The 19,708-nt window shown below is 36.9% G+C and overlaps 1 protein-coding gene across 1 annotated transcript in view; it reads right to left on the minus strand.

Moving 5' to 3' along the window:
* LOC107686687 (phosphatidylinositol 3,4,5-trisphosphate-dependent Rac exchanger 2 protein-like) overlaps nt 1-19,708 on the minus strand; it is a 157,206-nt gene that overhangs the window by 90,911 nt on the left and 46,587 nt on the right. Inside the window, exons 9-15 of the mRNA XM_016483777.1 lie at nt 18,516-18,665; nt 17,329-17,473; nt 9,959-10,059; nt 6,796-6,899; nt 6,641-6,690; nt 1,910-1,985; nt 1,350-1,422 (exon numbers count right to left, since the gene is read on the minus strand). Of these exons, the coding sequence (XP_016339263.1) occupies nt 1,350-1,422; nt 1,910-1,985; nt 6,641-6,690; nt 6,796-6,899; nt 9,959-10,059; nt 17,329-17,473; nt 18,516-18,665 (699 nt within the window). The remainder of the gene's footprint in view (nt 1-1,349; nt 1,423-1,909; nt 1,986-6,640; nt 6,691-6,795; nt 6,900-9,958; nt 10,060-17,328; nt 17,474-18,515; nt 18,666-19,708) is intronic.

Raw genomic sequence — 19,708 nt, forward strand, 5'->3', positions numbered from 1 at the left:
TACTCCACCCCAAAATGAAAATGTTGTCATTAATCACTTACCCCCATGTCGTTCCAAACCCGTAAAAGCTTCATTTGTCTTCGGAACACAATTAAAGATATTTTGGATGAAAACCGGGAGGCTTGTGACTGTCCCATTGACTGCAAAGTAATTAACACTGTTAAGGCCCAGAAAAGTATGAAAGACATCGTCAAAATAGTCCGTGAACTCATGAACGCGCTTGCAACTTGCAAAAAGTTGAATAAAGTCGATATTTTGTTTTCTTTCTGCACAAAAAGTGTTCTCGTCACTTCATAAAATTCAGATTGAACCACTGATGGCAGATGGACTATTTTGACGATGTCTTTCATACTTTTCTGGACCTTGACAGTGCAATTTACTATGCAGTCTATGGGACAGTCAAAAGCCTCCCGGTTTTCATCCAAAATATCTTAAATTGTGTTCCGAAGACGAACGAAGCTTTTACGGGTTTGAAACTACTAAAGTGAAACTATTGCAAGTATACTTCAGGTGCACTTTAAAAATCTTGCATTTAAAGACCGATATTATTCAAAGATCATACAATCCTCATCAATAGTTACATTTTAGGCCTAATATTAAAATATCTGCTTTGTGTACAAGTAGTATTTCAAATAAAGTTTAATTATAATTTTTATATCAGTAAGTCTCGAGTGATATGTCAGTAAATATGTTAACAGATTTTAAATATACTTAGTATGAAATAAATGTATTTTAAATATATTATTTTTTACTAGTGAATGAATGGATCCATGAACAAATCAGTAAAAATATTGGAACAAGTATTTTTTGGTGAACAAATTGTTCACTGAAATATCTTCTTTTGTGTGATTGCTTTTTTTGGAGTAATGAACGACTGTTATTTTTTAATGAATTGTTGAGTTAATTATTCAATGACTCACTCAAAACACACACAAATAAATACTTATCAATCCTTAAAGCCATAAAACTAGTCAGTGAACAAATCACTGAATGAATCTAAATCAGAAAACAAATCTTTTGGGTGAACAGATGCAAAAAAAAGTGACTGAGATCAATTAAAATCTCAAATTAAAAGTCTATTTCCCTTTTCCCATAGGCAAATTGTATTTTTGACATTGTTGCTGTTGTTTTAAAGCATACAAACCTCACAAGAGTTTCTTTGATTTATGCTTAAAACATCCCAGTTGACACTTTTGGGATGAGTTAACATGACACATACACAAAAAGACAACTTTGACAGAGATACAGTGTCAAAGAGACCAAAAGAAATCAGACAGACACACAGAAAAAAAAGAGAGGAAATTAAAAAAAAAACAATAAAACAATGACATAAACAGCAGCTATCATACCATGATGCATGAATCCATTGTCACACAGCTCCACCCCCAAGATCAGCGCCTCTTCTCTGCTTCGGCAGTCACCCTTCATAAGAGAAAGAGACAAGTGCCACTCTCATTGTCTGCACCCTCCTTTGAGCTACAGAAAAGCACATTTAATTCACACAAACACCACTGTGGTCCGATCACCACTGTGTGACAACTCTGAAGGGTCACTTGTCCTCCTGGTAATAATTTCATAGTCAAACACAATACATCATCTTTAACACTCATTAACTGTGAAAGTTGCCTATAAATATCTCAACCACACTTCAAACGTAATCAAAATCTGTATTCTAATGATGACTAGTCTATTTTAACATAGACAGAATTTGACTATGTGGCTAGACGCTGGTTTGTTGTTACAGTTCTCTTCCGTCTCAGCATATTTGAGATTATCTGGCCTGTTTAGGAAATAACTACCACTTTTGCTCCATTCTTTCCTCTTGTCTCATTTCCTATGGAGGTCAATGTGTTTCCAATCTGTCTATAAAGCAGTATCATAATACAGAACAATCAGACTCAAATCTTACCTGTGCTATCAGCCAGTCTATCAGCTTGTTGGCCATCACCACCGATTTATACGTTCGTAGATGATAATCCTTATCCCTGTTTGGAAAACAAGGAACATTTGACTTGAATAGCTGAAAAAATGTCTCCTCTTTACAGTAGCCTCAAGAGACACACATTTCAAGCTAAACTTTAACCTTTGCCCTGACTTGCATCTGCCTGAAAAGCTCTTGAGAGAGCTGTTCTGGGCTTTTATGTCACAACAACCGTTTCCTCTCGATTTTTTGAGGCCCAAACAAGTTATTTACCTTGAATTTCCTTTAGGGTTGCACAGGAGTCAAAATATTTGACCGGATAAGGACCCTCTGCACATATTTTGCTCTTGCTGACCACGCTAAATGACACAAAGTTGATCTGGAAAGCTAAAAGTGGACTTTTTTATCAATGCAAAGTGGAGATGTTCAGTGAGAGAAAATGTCAATGAATCACGACAGCCAACTAATTTAACTAGTCAGTTTTTTCTTACATTATTTTTCTAGTTTTTATATTTTTAGCAGTGGTGCTTTGATTAGCATGCTGACAATGTGTAAATTACTGTTTACATGATAAAAGTAAACTCACTTCTGTAATGTGGGGTTTGGGTTTTGTTTTTGTTTCATGTTCATGTTCATGTCCATGTCTTTTATTTTGTAATTGTTTCCTGTTGTTAGTGTCATGCTTCCCTTGCCTCATGTCTCTCTGCCTTGTGTATGTGTCATGTTCTGATTGGTTGTCCTAGTCATGCGTCTTGTTTCCCATTGGTTTGTTCATGTCATGTGACCCTCCTTGTCTGCTATAAGTAGCCATCATGTTCCCATTGTCTTTTGTCGTGTATTGAAGTTGTAACCCGCTGTCAGTGAGTCTAGTCTGTTCATGTCAAGTCAAGTCTGTTCATGTCAAGTCAAGTCACGGATTATTGTTTCTAGTCTTCGTCTGTTTGGATTATGTTTGGATGTTTGGATCACTGTAAATAAACTGCACTTGGGTTCTTCACTACGCTCGCCTTCAGTGGACTGAATCGTTACAACTTCAATGCTTTAATCGTTTACCAAAGTCTTTCTCTTTGTCTTTGCACATTTGGGGTTTTTTTTTTCAGTTGTGGACACCTGTTGTTTTTTTTTGTTTTTTTGTTTTTTCTTTTTGGGAAAATGTGATTTTTAATAAATCATTGAGCTAATGTCTCATTTAAAAAGGCACTGGTCATCATATAAAGCCACTGAATAAATCAGTGAACGAATCTGTGAATGAATCAGAACAAATTTTTTCTGTTGTCAATAGCTTATTTTTAATGAATCGAGTTAATGATTCATTGTTTCACTCAAAAAACACTTGTGGAATCATGGGAGTTGTCGTCTTCATCCCCATAGCCGATGCAATCCGACGGGACTCTGGCAGAAATCATGTTCATGGATGAGCTAATGATTTATTAACGTAGTAGAATGAAGCAGGGTGAGGCTGAAAGCCGTCGAAGCGAAACGAGGCCGCTGAACGAGCGTGACACGTATGTGGGGAAAAAAAGCAGCGCTGTTTTATCATACTAGATACATTTGAAAGTTGTGTTATAATGCTACTCTGTGCGGTCGTCACCAGTCTATTAAAACGCATAACATATTAAAGCGTCTTTGGTGTTTCCATGTTTTCTACAAAACAAAACCGGAAATCGAGGGGTTATGACGTCATTGGCAGGCGACACAATGACACTATGGACACGGTCTGTGTCACTAGTTAAAATTGCTTATTTCTCTGGATTTAAACATTCTTCGAAACATTTGGGATAATGTAGGTACACAAGTCAGCAAAATATATAACACTGTTCTAGTGAAAAATCATACATATTGTGCCTTTAAGTGTCTAGCCACTGGTATTGTGTATTTAAGATGGTGTGTCAATTCAAAAAATTGTCATTTTTAAAAAACACGTTTCAAGACCCTATGTTCTCTTAACAAACATGATTCTCCATTCCAGCAGAGGTCAGCAGGTGTCTCAGCTCAGTTTGGTCCAGCTCCAGGGCCTGGAATGGGTCAAATGGATGCTTTGTGGCTGCTTCCAGACCACAGGAAATGAAATGGAGCAAAGATATTCCAATGAAGCCAAGGGTCTCTTGGGGGACACTCACTGCGCTAGGTCAGAGGGCTAAGCAAGGGCCCACACCCTACAACTCACACACACTCAACTATAAACTTAGCGGTTTGCAATTCTAAAGAGAAACATCCCCATTCCATTTTTACACAACCAAACACCTCCAGATGACAGGAAATGTGCCTTTTCTCTTAAAGGAATCCTATCTCGACATGCACCTCAAGTGTGTGTGACGGTTTCTGTTCGATTATATAAGGATTTGTTTTAATCACAGACCAGAAGTGTGATTCTGGACAGGCCTTGCCATGATTTAACCGCTACAGACATGGAGCCAGCCCTTTCCTCTGTAGCTGTACCCAGAACTGTCAGCGTGACAAATGAGGGTAAACAGCATTACCACAGGCAGTCATATGCCTGGCACAAGAGCACTGCAATCTGTAGGACAAGTGTGTGCAAAGTCAACCAAACCTTTCAAATCCTCCTCAGTCTCCTGATTTGGGGCATTTGGTCATTTTTAAACACTCTTAGATATTGACTTTCTTTTTATTCTACTTCTCACTGTTACACAGTATGTCAGGAATGTTACTCATCCTGGATTTTGGGGCGCAGAAGAGCTGAATGTTTTTTTTAATGTGGGTAAGGCAGGGGTGAGAAAGCCCTCCAGAGCCCCTCCAACCAGCAGGAAATACCAGATAATTAAACTAGAACTGCATTCTCCAATTATAGCTTTGCAAGGAAGGGATCCTCAGTACAGGGTACAGAAATGTGAGAATATATGCATTCTTAAGACCTACTTAAGTTTCTCAAGGGGATGTCAGTAAAAATACATTTGCATGGCGTCTTCATGATAAAACTCATGCATTCAGATGACGATTTGTTCATGGTGGAGGAGGCGAGTTCCTACGAACCTGGGAACATGGTGCTCATGTGGCCAGTCACATGATTGTCAGCTGTAAACAAAATGTCTGTTACTGCTTGGACAATTAATAAATCATACTTAACTTAATTATAGAAAAATAATATCCTTTTTCTTATTTTATTACTTTAACATCATTTAAAAAATAGGAAAATTGACATGCTATGGTTTAAATTTCCTGTCTCAAAATGCTGGATGTCTTTTTAAAAATGTGGACGTTAACTTGATTGACTAGAAAAATAATCGTACTAATAAATGTACTGCACCCCATAATATTGGCCATTTATTGACATAATAGATCTATTGTAAAGGTTTTCAGCATTTCAGTAACAAAAGTGTTCATATTTAAAATGTGTGTACATTATCGCAAAGCACAACACCTTATGGGATTTACAAAACAATTTTTTAATGAATCCCTCCTTGTAAACTCAGACATGTGGATTTTGATGGCAATTAAATTTCTACATGACCTTGGTATTTGTAAAAAAAAAACAGTAGGTTATTTGGCCCGGAAGTTTTATTCATGTGGTGGGAGAAAAACACTGATCTTCTGGATTCAGATGGCAATAAAATTACTAGCCCCTGTAAATACTGAAATTATCTTACATCCCCTTTACATACAATTACTGTCGAAATAGGACTATACACACATAAAAATGTAGTGGGGTTTCTAGTGATATTTCTATGAATTCAGAATTTATATATTCTATAAATTATATTTACATATTATATTTCAATTATATTTAAATGCACTACTCAAAATTTTTGTTAAAATATTTCAAATTAAATATATTAACATATTTTATAATTGCAAATAGTAATATTTTACATTTCCTTTGTTTCACATTGTCCATCTTTACTTGCAGGTTTAGATTAAAAAAACTGCACATTTTAGAGTGGCCTTTTATTGTGGCCAGCCTAAGGCACTCCTGTGCAATAATCATGCTGTCTAATCAGCATCTTGATATGCCACACCTGTGAGGTGGATGGATTATCTCGGCAAAGGAGAAGTGCTCACTAACACAGATTTAGACAGATTTGTGAACAATATTTGAGAGAAATAGGCCTTTTGTGTACATAGAAAAAGTCTTAGATCTTTGAGTTCAGCTCATGAAAAATGGGGGCAAAAACAAAAGTGTTGCGTTTATAATTTTGTTCAGTGTGTATACATTTATATATATATATATATACACACACACACACTCACTCACACACACACACACACAGTACAACCCAACAGGCCTTCAACAACTATAGTAGAATTTAGCGGAAAATTGGAAAATGGATCCATCTGATCATCCGAACAAGAAAACGTGCCCTCAGAGTCCATTAGCTTTGTGTTTGCATGCAGAATTTAATGTCCTGGGGTCTGTCAGCTGCCAAAATCTCGGAATGCACCTGTTTCACATTTAGGGCTTCCACTCTGATTACTCACATAGGAGCATGACACAACATTGTGTTCAACTCCATGAACTAAAAATAAGACAATGGCTACAAAATTATCTTGTTATGAGCTTAAACATGCATAAAAGTATAAATAACTGAACTAATTATGGATAAAACCCGATTTTTTATCACTATAATCAGCCTCTAGTTTTTTTTCCTATAGGTGCTATCTTTAGAGCAGAAGGATAAGCGACAGGGGTGCGAATACACCTGGAAGAGCTGGTGTGACTAGAGACAGCTGTAATGAGGTGGAACTAAGCTACTTGCCCCTTACCTGATCACCGGTGTGAATAAACTATGGAGTCTGCAGAACAGCCTCACACCCTGAGGGGAAGAAGGACATTTGTTATTGTATGCCAAACTTTTCCAAAGGGCAGAAAGTGACAGAGGGAAAGCGGCCATTTAGCAGAGCATGGCTGCTTGAGTTACCTTGGAGATGACATCCTGCATGTCGCTGCGAGGGTGGTATGTGCCGTCATCATAGCGGAACCTATAGAGCACTGGCTCCGGCTTAAACTGGTGCTTGTCTGTGACTGAAATAAGTTTAAGAGTGTGGAGATTAAATTAAGGCTAGAACAAAATGCATCCACATAAATTTCCAAATAAATTTACATTTTCACTACTGTTTAATAGTTTGGGGTCAGTACAATTTTTTTCAAAAGAAATCAATACTTTTATTTAGCAAGGATGCATGAAATTTGATCAAAAGTGCCCGTTTTTTACAGTGTTACAATTTTTCAATTTCAAATAAATGCTGTTCTTTTGAATGCCCGATTCATCACAGAATCCTGATAGGTAAAATGTATCATGGTTTCCACAAAAATAGTGTTTTTAATATAAGAAATGTTTCTTGAGCAGCAAATCAGCATATTAGAATGATTTCTGAAAGATCACGAGGCACTAAAGACTGGAGTAATAATGCTGAAAATTCAGCTTTGATATCACAGGAAAAAAATACATTTTAAAATGTATTGCAATAGAAAACAGTTATTTTAAATTGTAATACTATTCCACAGTATTACTGTTTTTATTGTATTTTTGATCAAATAAATGTAGCTTTGGGGAGCAAAAAAAATAAATAATAATTTTTCAAAAACTTCTAAACTGGAAAAACCCCAAATGGGAGAGTTAAGTATATAAATAAATGGAAATATTACCAACTATATTAGCAATAATACTAATAATGTTCATTTACAAGCACTCTCAAAAATAATTACATAGTAGATGAAAAGTTAACCCTTTTTTATACACAGTGTAATATATTCAGTTTAGATTTCAATTTGTTCAAATTTTACATTTATTAAAATAGTAGTTATTTCGAGCTGTAGTTAATTCCACTATTACAATTATCCAATTACAGGGGAGCTATGCAGATGAAGCATATAGTAGAGAATTATTCAGCTGGCCATGTGGTCTCAAAATGATGTGGCAGCCCGCTTTATGAAGAATAAAACAGCTTTTATAAAAAGACAGGACTCATTTTGTAATTTTAAACATATTTGCTAAAGGTGAAAGTAATTGATTTTTTTAATTATTATTTGTTTATTTATTTTTTACTTTTGGCATTGTTCATAAGCAATTCTATTTCAAATAAATACAACATTAACACTGTAATTTAAAGATTTGAAACACATGGCTTATACTCTATTTGGATTCATTTTGCATGAACAGAAATTCTATACAATGAGGCTGATTGAATATCTTTGTTAGTATTAAAAAGTTTTACAATGACACAAAAGGCTACAAAAACTTTTAAGGACCTTCAGAATCTTTCAATGGAATTTAGAGGCTTTCAGCTCCATGTAAGCACAAATGCAAGTAACACTAACATGCTTATGAAAAGTAATCCTGCTGTTTCTGCCAAATGAATTCATCCTCCTCAGCGAACACTCAGCAAAGGCTTAAAGATCTTTCTCACCAAAGCTGTAAATGCGAGCGAGTGGACAGAGGGCCCTAATGCTCAAATTTATTTCTCCCTGTTAGGAAGCGGTGAAGTGAAAAGTGATTTAGCATGAAGTCCTGGCTCAAAGCCAGTCAGTCTCCTTTAGGGAAAAAACTAGTCCATACGGTGAGCATGCATTAAGCAGAACTGGACCCCACCACCCAAACAAACGACAAAAGAAATAGCAGACAGAAGACCAGCCATTTCCCTCAGTATTAAACAAACAGCAGGGTGTGAAGGGATGAATATTTGTAACACTTTATATAAACATAGACAAAGTTATAACAAGCCATCTGCTCTTGGACTCTCCCAGAATTCCTCAGGGCTTGAGAACAATGATGTCAGGGCTCTTGAAATATTAAGAGAGCTATTTGTCTAATCAGCCATCTGCATTAAACGGATAGTTCACCCTAAAATGAACATTCTGTCATCATTTACTTCCCCTCATGTCATTCCAAACTTTTTTTTCTGTGGAATACATACAAATATATTTTGAAGATTGTTGGTCACCAAATGCTTTTGACTTTCATATGGACAAAAAAAAGAAATAAAAGACAATAGAAGTAAGTCAAAGGGACCCAAAACTGTTTGGTTACCAACATTCTTTTGAATACAGGTTTGGAAAGGCATGAGGAGAAGTAAATAATGACAGAATTTCATTTTTGGGTGGACTATCCCTTTAATATATTAATAATGCACAAACGCTGTTGATGAAAATTCAACTGATTATTTGAGCTAGGCATGCATGAAATAAATGTCTATCTACTGGTTTTGACTGATGGCAAACAGCCTTTAGTTCAACACGGTGTATTGCCTTTTTTCATATTTATAAGATTTGCATATGTTTTAAAAGTTTTGTCTGTATTGTATTTTATCATTTGCTATCTGACTCTTATCTATCCCTCTAATTCATACAGTATTATTATAACTAAGGCAAAATAAATAAAATTTCAGTCATACTTTATTCACTCATTTCAAACCTGTATGACCTTTCCTCTTATGCAGATTACAAAAGATGATATTTTAAAGAATGTAGTTTTGAAGGTTTGTCCATACAATCTAAGTCAGTGAGTCGCAAAACAGCACTGGACTCTATTGACTTTCATTTCATAGACCAATAAACACTGAGCCATTTTTCAAAATATAATTTGTGTTCCTTGTGTTCCACAGAAGAAGGTGATACAGGTTTGGAAAGATATGAGGGTGAGTAAAAACATTGACAGAAATGTTTTGTTTTCTCTCTAATTCTATTTAATTAAGTCAATGCTTTGTATTCAGCACAAATTTCCAAACATATTTGTCAGATTAATTCCTTTGACCTAAAATGTTTACTTGGAAGTACCCTCTGAGATTTTAAGTTGATATTTTAATAATTTAACAATACATTCACATGTTCACAGTTTTCCGATGTCTGCTACTGGTCACATGATACGTAGGTTTTCTTTTATAGTAAATGTTTTATTATGATTACTTTTATTTTTTATTATTAATTTCAATTTAACGTCTTTATAACTTAATAATTATTAAATAATTATTAGTTCACAAACCCCAGTTATACAACATAGTCACTGTAAAAATTTTAGCCAGTACTGACACACAGAAAGTCAGAATATGTTAGTAAAAGATCAATAGAGCGGAAATATTACTAACCGTGGTGTATGATGCCGTTTTCCAGGAGAGCCTGGCCCAAATGAACCCCTTCCTCGGGGTTATTGGTCTCTCCGATTTCCATCAGCCAAGACACAAACTCACTGAGAAAACAGAGATGGAGGACATATAAATAATGTGAGGACAAACAAAGAGGGACCCATAAATTATATGAATGACTGTCAACAAAATCCATTAAAACTGAGTGATCACACCACAGAGACGAGCTCGATAATTAATAGTCTTCTTGTGCAGTGAGGTGGAGTTTAAGTCTGGTCACTTTTCCTTTCTTTCTTTCTTTCTTTCTTTCTTTCTTTCTTTCTACTCATCTACCCATCTATCAATCCATCCAGCCATCTATCTATCCATCCATCTATCTATCAATCCATTCATTGATCCCCTTAACAATGCAGAGATTAGAATAAAAAAAGATTTACTCCTTTTCTATTTCTCTCCTACTCTTTTTCAATCTTTCTCTGGTTTCTTAAGTCAGTCTTTTTCTCCCGATAAAGCTAAATTGACTGCCTTGTATAATTTAGTAATTTTGCTGGGTAAAGCCACTGTCTCAGTGGAGGATATCTGATTCCACTCCCACCACTCCTTCCCATCCACCTCTCCGCAAAACCAAAACGAACATGCCAAGCTCCACCAGTGTAATCCTGCGGCTCTTCCCAGAGTTTATGGAACCCAATGGTGATACAGCATGAAAAACATCTCAGACTCCAGCAGACCTCTGGGGTTTTAGGAGATAGAATTTGTCTAAAAAGAGACCAACCTTAGGTCTGTATTCCAAAGCGTTCATAAATTACAACCATTGAAGTTCAGATTTTCACGTCTATGTTCAGAAAGGGGGGTGACAGTTAATTATCTGTGTTCGTGTATGTACAGGTGTATCAGTACTTCAGCTGTATTCCAGAGGACAAGGTTCCATACGTCAACAGTCCAGGAGAGCGATACCGTATTAAACAGCTTTTACACCAGCTGCCGGCCCATGACAGCGAGGTAAAACTGCTTACATCCTCACACTCGTCTCTGGATCCCAAACCCACAGCTGTGAATCTGTATTCCAAAGCGTTCATAAATTACAACCATTTAAGTTCGGATAATGCTTTTTCGCTGACTGAATGAATGATATGGAGAGCTAGAAACAGAAAGAGAAAATGACAGTGAACGAAATGAATAAAGAAAGATGAGCACAACAAGACAGAATGTACAAATGTAGAGCATAACATCAGCACAGTGCCTGTGACAGAATTATTAGATTCAATGACTGAAAGAGAAATAGTGAAAAGACAAGAAATAATGCAGGGTTTGTCAGTCTGCTGTCACTTTGGTAATTGCTTTAAAGTTGTTACCTGCATTTCTGCATAATTGAACTGTACATAAAACCACGGTATTACTGAAACTAATTTCAGACAGCAGGTTTTTAATCAAGAAACACAGATGTTCCAGTAGCTCAAGTGGCACATGTAACTATACACACTGTATATGGCACATGTCACTGTATGTGTGTGTGTGTGTGTGTGTGTGTGTGTGTGTGCTAAAAATGAATTTAAGCATCATAGTATTACAATATGCACTATAAGAGATAGTTAAACACTCATTTTGAAATATGCTACAGAAAAAAAATGTTTTATTAAAAAAAAAAGTTCTCATTATAATAAAGGTGGGATTTCTCAGATTACCGTGAGATGACAATTATTGGTTAGATGAATCCATGAAAAACAAGTGAATCTGGTTAGAGCTCATTGTTAATGAGAGTTTAACAATGAGTTGGTTATTAGTTGGGTAAAAAGTTTGTGTGTGGTCTCAAACTGAGTACAATAAGCATGCAATATAATACAAATATGAATTTGTAGTTCTTACAAACAGAAAATAATTTTACATGTGCAGATATAATAAGAAAACACACGTACACATCGACGAGACCGGACAACCAACTACTGAACAGAATGCAACTTATATGGGGAACGTTAATGAGGATAATTGACACGAAACACCTGAACATAATGACACAATCAACGGGAGACAGAAACTAGGTCAAAGAACACGAGGGATGAAATTAAAACAAACACAAAAGTCCATAAAGTGTTACATTTTGCCCCCCCTCCCAGAAGGCGCGACCATAGAGAAGGAAGGAGACGGAGGGATGGCAAAAGATTGGTACAAACAGGCAGGAGGAGGTTCAGGAGGTGGCCAGATGACCGGGAGGAGGACGATAAACAGAGTCCAGGGTGGTGATGACGGAGGGAGGAGCCAGGGTGACGACAAGAGGGAACCGGAGCAGGAGGAGGAGCCAGGCGGGACCCAGGCCACAGCCATGATGGCGGCCCATGGTGGAGCCGACGGAGGGAGGAGCCATGGTGGAGGAAGGGCCGATGACTCCAGGGCGCTGACCGACGGTGGCGGAGCAGGCCAGGCATGTAGATAGTTCAGGGTAGCTAGAGAGTTCAGATGTAGGCGGAAGCAGAACAGGCATGTCTGCATATATATCTATATTAATAAGGTTCTCAGAGTCCTGCCACAGTTCACCCTCAGTGGTGGTGCTGTGGGCGGGGCTTCCCTCAGCCCCCTCATGCTCCACTGTTACAGCCACCGTCGTGTGCAATGTAGCCAGCTCTCGCACCTGGTCGGACGGTAGATGAGGCTTTGGCTCCGGGGCAATCCCCAGCTCAGTCGCTCCTTCTTGCGATAGCTCGTGGGTTGCGATGGGCTTTGGCTCTCCGTCCACGGTGGGCTCGGGCTGATGCTCCGCGAATACAGGTGATGGTGGGCTAGGCTCTGTGTCCAGAAAAGGTGGCGAAATTCCCCCGAGGACCATCTCCAGACAACCGCGCTTTGCACTCGTCGTTCAGGCTGATCTTGTAGAAAGTGCAGAGGCAGTAGTCCGGGTAGTGGGTAAGGTTGACGATTTCCACAAATAGTCTTGTATGATCCTCGAGGGAAAGGCTCCTCTGCTCCAGCATGAGGAGGAAGCAGGCCGGGTCATTCATAACGAAAATAAAATCTTTCAAAACAGAAAACAAAACGAGGGGAACACACCGTTATACTTTTTCAAGGTCCGGTCTTCTGTCACGGTGTGGTGCATGAGGGAACGCACGAAGACGAAGAAGATTATGATACACAGTCTTTAATAATCCACATAGGGGTAATCCACAGAAAGAAGGCAGAAAACACACGTACACATCGACGAGACCGGATAACCAAACACTGAACAGAATGCAACTTATATGGGGAACGTTAATGAGGATAATTAACACGAAACACCTGAACATAATGACACAATCAAGGGGAGACAGAAACTAGGTCAAAGAACACGAGGGATGAAATGAAAACAAACACAAAAATCCATAAAGTGTTACAATATCCTTAAAGCAAGTCTTGTTATTAATTAAGAGCTAACATTTGCTGCAAATTCAATACTCAGAGTTTAACATGTAAATTTAGCACATAAAGCAAAGAGAGAGACACTTATTGCAAGGGGAGAACTATATGAAAGCAGAGCAGAATTAAAATAGTTGAGGCATAGAGATGCATGAAGCAAACAGAGATGAGATTGATCAAAAATACTACTGGCTGTGAATCACATGTTAAAATAGTAACACAAACCGGTGGCCAGATCACCACAGTGTTTCAGCACGCTCACCCAGACAGAGATATATTTTCACAGGTTCTGCTGTCATATGTTTATTAAGTCCATCTGGCTTTCTGAGACGCACAAACCACCCGCTCATGAACATTATCTGCTGTCTGTGATCTCTATCCTTAATGAATCCATTCCCGCTCCAGACCTCGCTGTCTGTGTGCTGTCTGGAAACGCTGGGGGAAAAAAGTTGTTCCCCTAAATCCATTTACAATATAATCTGGCCACAACTATAAGCAGTTGTTCTTTGAGGAGGCTTTTTTTATTATAATCTCCTTTGAACAGGCAAATCCCAACCTAAAATTGTATTTTAAAGAGTGAAAGTCTTGTTTGCGGTTGAGTGTCACAGTGTTTTGAGTGTCTTATTTTAGCGAACAATGAGGTTATCATACTGACATCTCAAAGGGTTTAAATTATGAATGCCAGCTACAGAAACTTCTGGATTGCCAGTCGAGCTGAGTTAATCTGAGCCCAGCCTAAGGATTTCCCAACCACACTTAAAGCAAAAGAGATCAGAGCAGGAAAAATCCAACACATCTTGGAACAATCTCCTTTATATTTTCTGGTTTGGGTGCTTCAGCGTAATGCAGACTGCAGATGTTCACACTTACATCTTCAAAGGTAGGCATCAATATTTCTATCAGATCAAACTTACTAAAACAATGATAACTCGTACAGAAAACTACCTTGTGGTTACTAAGTCGTTGAAAAAAAATATGTTAAATTAATATTCCAAACCCTAGGTTAACATAATCCTGGGTTATTTTGTTTCACATTTCCCTGGTTTAGTTCTTAATCCTGAGTAGTCAGGTTATAAGGTATCATGTGAAATCTCTAGGTTAATATTTTTATTTGCATATATATGAGGTTAATAATTGATTTGTTTTAATACCTGCTTGTCTAAATATGAAAATGTTGCCAGATAACTCTGCACTGGTTTAAATCTCACCTTTGCTGTTATTGTTATTGTAAAGACACATCATGAATATTTAATGAGGCAAGCATTAAGGTAGTTTATGATTGGTTGGTTGATGCTAAACAACTTCATGTTACAATCTAGCACTGCATTGCATCACAGTGTAATTTGGGGTTAACAATGCAAAAGTGATGCACGTACATATATGTGTGTGTGTGTGTGTGTGCTATTTTATTCAGCAAGGACACAATAAATTAATCAAAAGTGACAGTACATTTATAATGTTACTGAAGATTTCTTTCAAATAAATGCTGTTCTGAAAAGTCCTGAAAAAATGTATCTCACAGTTTAAACAAAATTATTAAGCAGCACAACTGTTTACAGTATTGATAATAATAATTAATTGTTTCTTGAGCACCAAATCATTATATTAGAATGATTCCTGAAGGATCATGTGACACTGAAAACTGGAGTAACTGCTGGAGTAACTTTTACTGGAGCAATTTTTAAAGCTGCAGTCCGTAACTTTTGGCGCTCTAGCGGTTAATAAACAGAACTGCATGTGTCTTGCGGAAGAACATTGAACAACTCTCTGTTTATGTCTATGACAAATCACACAGGTACTGGGCTACTCCGCAGCGGTACCTACCGAACCAGTCTAAAATAGTCCGAATATAAACATTTATTATAGGTCTACCGTAGTGATTCAGGATAAGCCAAAAACACGGTTTGGAGAATGGATTCATGGTGTACTCGCTTATTATATACATTTTGTTAAAGGTGCAGTAGGAGATCTTGGAAAATGCTAACTTTAGCCTGATAGCACTGAAAGCGAACGTCCCACCCTCCCCGCAATTGCCGTCCAAAGCCACGCCCCCTGAACGCATTTACGCCCACAGACCAGAGACAACATTACTACAATAGGCTACATCAGCGGTTCCCAATTCCAGCCCATGTTCCGAAGTGAAGTAAACTTCAATGGATTTCCCCCACTCGGGAGGAGGGAGCAATGAACACTGTGTAGGGATCATATCGATCGGAACACAGTTCATGCACGTAGCTCACTTCTAACGAGCTGGCGCGAGGACTGGACCGAGCGTTTTGATTGGACGAACATTTCTTGATCCTACGCCTTCCACAGAATATATAAATACAGACAAATACATTAAGACCACTTAACTTAATGATTGCTATCGGGATGTGAAGAGACTTTCAACCAGCATAACAATAAATGTTTCTGAAGACAATCACCTATTGCACCTTTAATTTTGAACACAAAAAAGTTACGGACTGCAGCTTTAATATTAAAGGTGCAGTGTGTAAATATTAGCGACATCTAGCAGTGAGGATGCGAATTGCAACCACTGGCTCAGTCCCCCGCTCACCCCTCCCTTTAGAGAAGCTACGGTGGCCGATACAAGACTAAGATGTCGTAGTCTGAGACAGCAGTGTAGCTAGCAATAAGGTTTCTTTACAAAGGTAAATTAAGGAATTATATTTACTTAATTATTCAATAAAATGATATGTTATTGCGAATATTATTGTTACTTGTTCATCATTGTGTCAGTGTTTTATTCGCGAGAACAACATAGTGACGAAACGCGCTCTGTTTGTCCTTTAAGGGCTACTGTACAAACATGGTGGCAACTTCCATGTAAAGGGACCCGCGGTGTATGTAGACATAAATTGCTCATTCTAAGTTAATAAAAACATAACGGTTCATTGTGTAAGGTCTTTATACACCTCTGAAAACATAGTTATGTATATTATATTGCATTTCTGTCAATAGATCCTCCTAAATATTACACACTGCACCTTTAAATTAAATCGCTACTTTTAAATGTTACATTTTTATGTCTAAAATGCTTGTTAAACGAGTTTAAATGTATGTGATATTGTAAACTATTCGCCAAATAAATTCAATTTGTCTTGTCCATGTGTTCTTGCCAAATAATACATTTTCTTCTCTTGATTATTGCTGTTGCCTCTAGTAATTCTGTGTGATTGTTTAATTTCCAGCCCATTTTAAGCCAGCGATATAATATTTTTTAAACAATAGTTGACTTAAAAAATACAACCCAGCATGTTGGGTAAAAACATTTAACCCAACCAGCTGGGTCAAAATAACCCAGCATGTGTTCTGTCCAATATTTACCCAGTGCTGGGTTGCCAAATAACCCAAATTGGGCTGTTTTTAACCCAGCATCTTTTTTAGTGTATGCTAGTTACCTCTGTGGTGTTTTTGAACACAGTTTAAAAACAAACTGAGTGGTGCAGGGAACTCTGGGTACCATTTAAAACAGACCAGATTTACACTGCTAAATAAAAAGCAGGTATAAAACCATTCAACCAGTGCTTTTAAAAGAAGATTCACAACCAAAAAAAAGGACCTAGGAGCTATTTCTTTAACACATAAATCAAATTCTTCAAGGAAAAGAAAAGAAAAAACAAAAGACAGATGGACAGAAAAGAACAGATTTAAAAGCACAGAAATGGACGGGTAATAAAAACGATCCCGACTTAGTGTTTGAGATCTATTCATCATGTACAGTAGCCTGAGATCTGTTCACCTGAATGCTGACCATCTCTAACTCCATTATACTGCACTTCTCTGTTATTTATGATGTTCATGAAATGCTATGTACTCCGGTCACTACAGTCACATAGTCTACAACTACACACTCTCATTCTCAGCGTGTCACTCGCACTCCCATGATACTACAGGTCATGACCCCCAGCGTAATCTCTCGTGGAGTCTATCACAGCCATTATCCGCACAGACAGAGCACAGAGAGACGGCTCTCGCTGACCTACCTTCCAAGGAAGCACTTGGGGAAGGTGGTGAGTTTGCGCTTGCGGTCCTTAATGAGGTGGCCCTGTTTACTCATGAGGTTATAAAGCTTCTCGCCTTTCTCAGATATCATCACCCAGGTGTCCTGCTCCATGCCCAGTCTCAATGCTGGAAAAGCAAATAAGAGAGATTGCACTGTCTGAACACAGAATTACACAGATTGTATGTGTGTATGTGCTGTATATTTAGCACAGTGTATGTACATGTGTTGTGTATATAGTGTGTATATATTTTAGTTCATGTTAACTAATGTAGTTGTAAATGTTACCATATATATATATAATATTTATTAGAGGTATCAGTATCAGTATTGGCGATGCTGACCTTAAAATTACTTTGTAAAAAGATGCTACTATATTGCTATTATATATAGATATAGATTATTTAATATATATTTTCTTTATATTGATTCTATATTAATTTCGGGATTCAATGTGTCAATATATTTATTGTTACAAATTTTAATTTGTTTATATATTCAGTTTGTTTTAGATGTTTATATAAAATAATAATATAATATAATATAATATAAATAACAAAAAATACATTATATTAACACTATTTGATAATAATTAACAACAAAAAATGCACAATTACAATTACATTATAATACTGTACAGCAAAATCTGACCATTAAATCTCAAATTAACAAATTGTAAAAATATTCTAATATATATATATTATTTAAAATATATTTTCTTTATATTGAATCTACATTAATTTTAGGATTTACTGTTTCAATATATTTCGTTACAAATTATAATTTGTTTATATAGTTACTTTGTTTTATCTGTGTATAAAATACAATACAATACAATACAATACAATAATATAATATAATATAATACAATAATGCATTATTTTTTCAATAGCTTGTCTCTCTAACAGGAAAGTGTTGGAACCTTTCCAGATGCTGAAATAATATAATATAATATAATATAATATAATAAACAACAAAAACACATTATAATAATATAAATATTTAATAATAATTAACAAACAATGCACAATTACAACATTTTAATATCGTACAGCAAAATCTGACCATTAAATTTCAAATTAAGGCTTTTGTTCCCTCACAGTACACTTAATGAGCCGTATTGTAATTTTCTTTTCTTTTTTCAGCAGGTAATATTACATCACTACTCACTTTTTCGTCTTTCTCTCTCTTTTAAAATGGCCTCCAGCCACTCCTGCTTCTCCTCCGGCGTCTTCGCCATGCAGACGAACCACTTGTTCTTCGCTGTGTTGTGGATCTTCCAGCCGTTGTTCACGATGTTCCCGCTGCTGTGGTAATCCGCTGAGGAAAAACACTGACAAGTAATCAATGTCTGCCTCTCAGAGGTGCCTTTTATAGCCCTCCCAGGCCACTTCCTTAGATTTTCCAAAACATATTTTCTTTTGTCTGTGTGGCCCGTTTGTCTACATGTGGCATGACCAGCAATGTTCTCCGTTTCGCATTCTTGCCTTCCCTCCACATTTGTATGCCAGGCTATCTATCAAAGCGGCCCAGATGACAAAATGGATGTTCTTGGCCATAAACAAAGCGGTGTGAACAGCCCAAGAGAACAGTAAAGTTCAGAGCAAATGAAACATTCCCACATGAAACAGGCAACAAACAAAACAGCCCATGAATGAAATGGATCACAGGCAGACGACGAATCGATTGCTCTAATTACAAGGCCGTGAAGAATCGACATGCTATTTGAACAGTCCTGAAGAACAGGCAGGAATTAAAACCCATCTTGAAGCACTGATTGCATCAATGTCTCAGAGGCACAAAATCCTTTAGAACTTTTTTGCAACTTTCAAACAATACTGTGTGTGGTGGTTTCTTAATAGTTTTCATGCATTGTTGTGGGATAAGTACTTCTCTACATTGTACAGCTCTATGCTTTGCACGCAAATTGAGTTGTCATGATCATGGATTTTGTGCTGAAGATTAATTGTAAATAAAGCAATTATTAAAATAATATTACTTTATTATAAAGTACTGTATATATATATATATATATATATATATATATATATTAGGGCTGTCATCGCATGCGATTAATTTTACAATCCTTAACGCGTTAAAATAATTTAACGCAATTAACGCAATACTTTACTGAAAAAAAATTTAAAAAATTACTGAAGCACAATTTCTTTTCTAACCCTTTAACCCAATTTTGCTACTCTGCTTGCGATCAGATCATTTTAAGCCACTAAACTCCAGGAAAGTTTTCAGTCCAATGATCCAGTAAGCGAATGCATTCAAACAATCCGTCCAAAACAGCGCTAATATAAAGGAAACCAGGCTGATTACATCAGAGATTGCAGAGAGAACAGAGACTCGTGTTG

This window comes from Sinocyclocheilus anshuiensis, unplaced genomic scaffold (assembly GCF_001515605.1).
Source record: "Sinocyclocheilus anshuiensis isolate Anshui unplaced genomic scaffold, SAMN03320099.WGS_v1.1 scaffold990, whole genome shotgun sequence".
In the NCBI taxonomy this organism is placed as follows: domain Eukaryota; kingdom Metazoa; phylum Chordata; class Actinopteri; order Cypriniformes; family Cyprinidae; genus Sinocyclocheilus; species Sinocyclocheilus anshuiensis.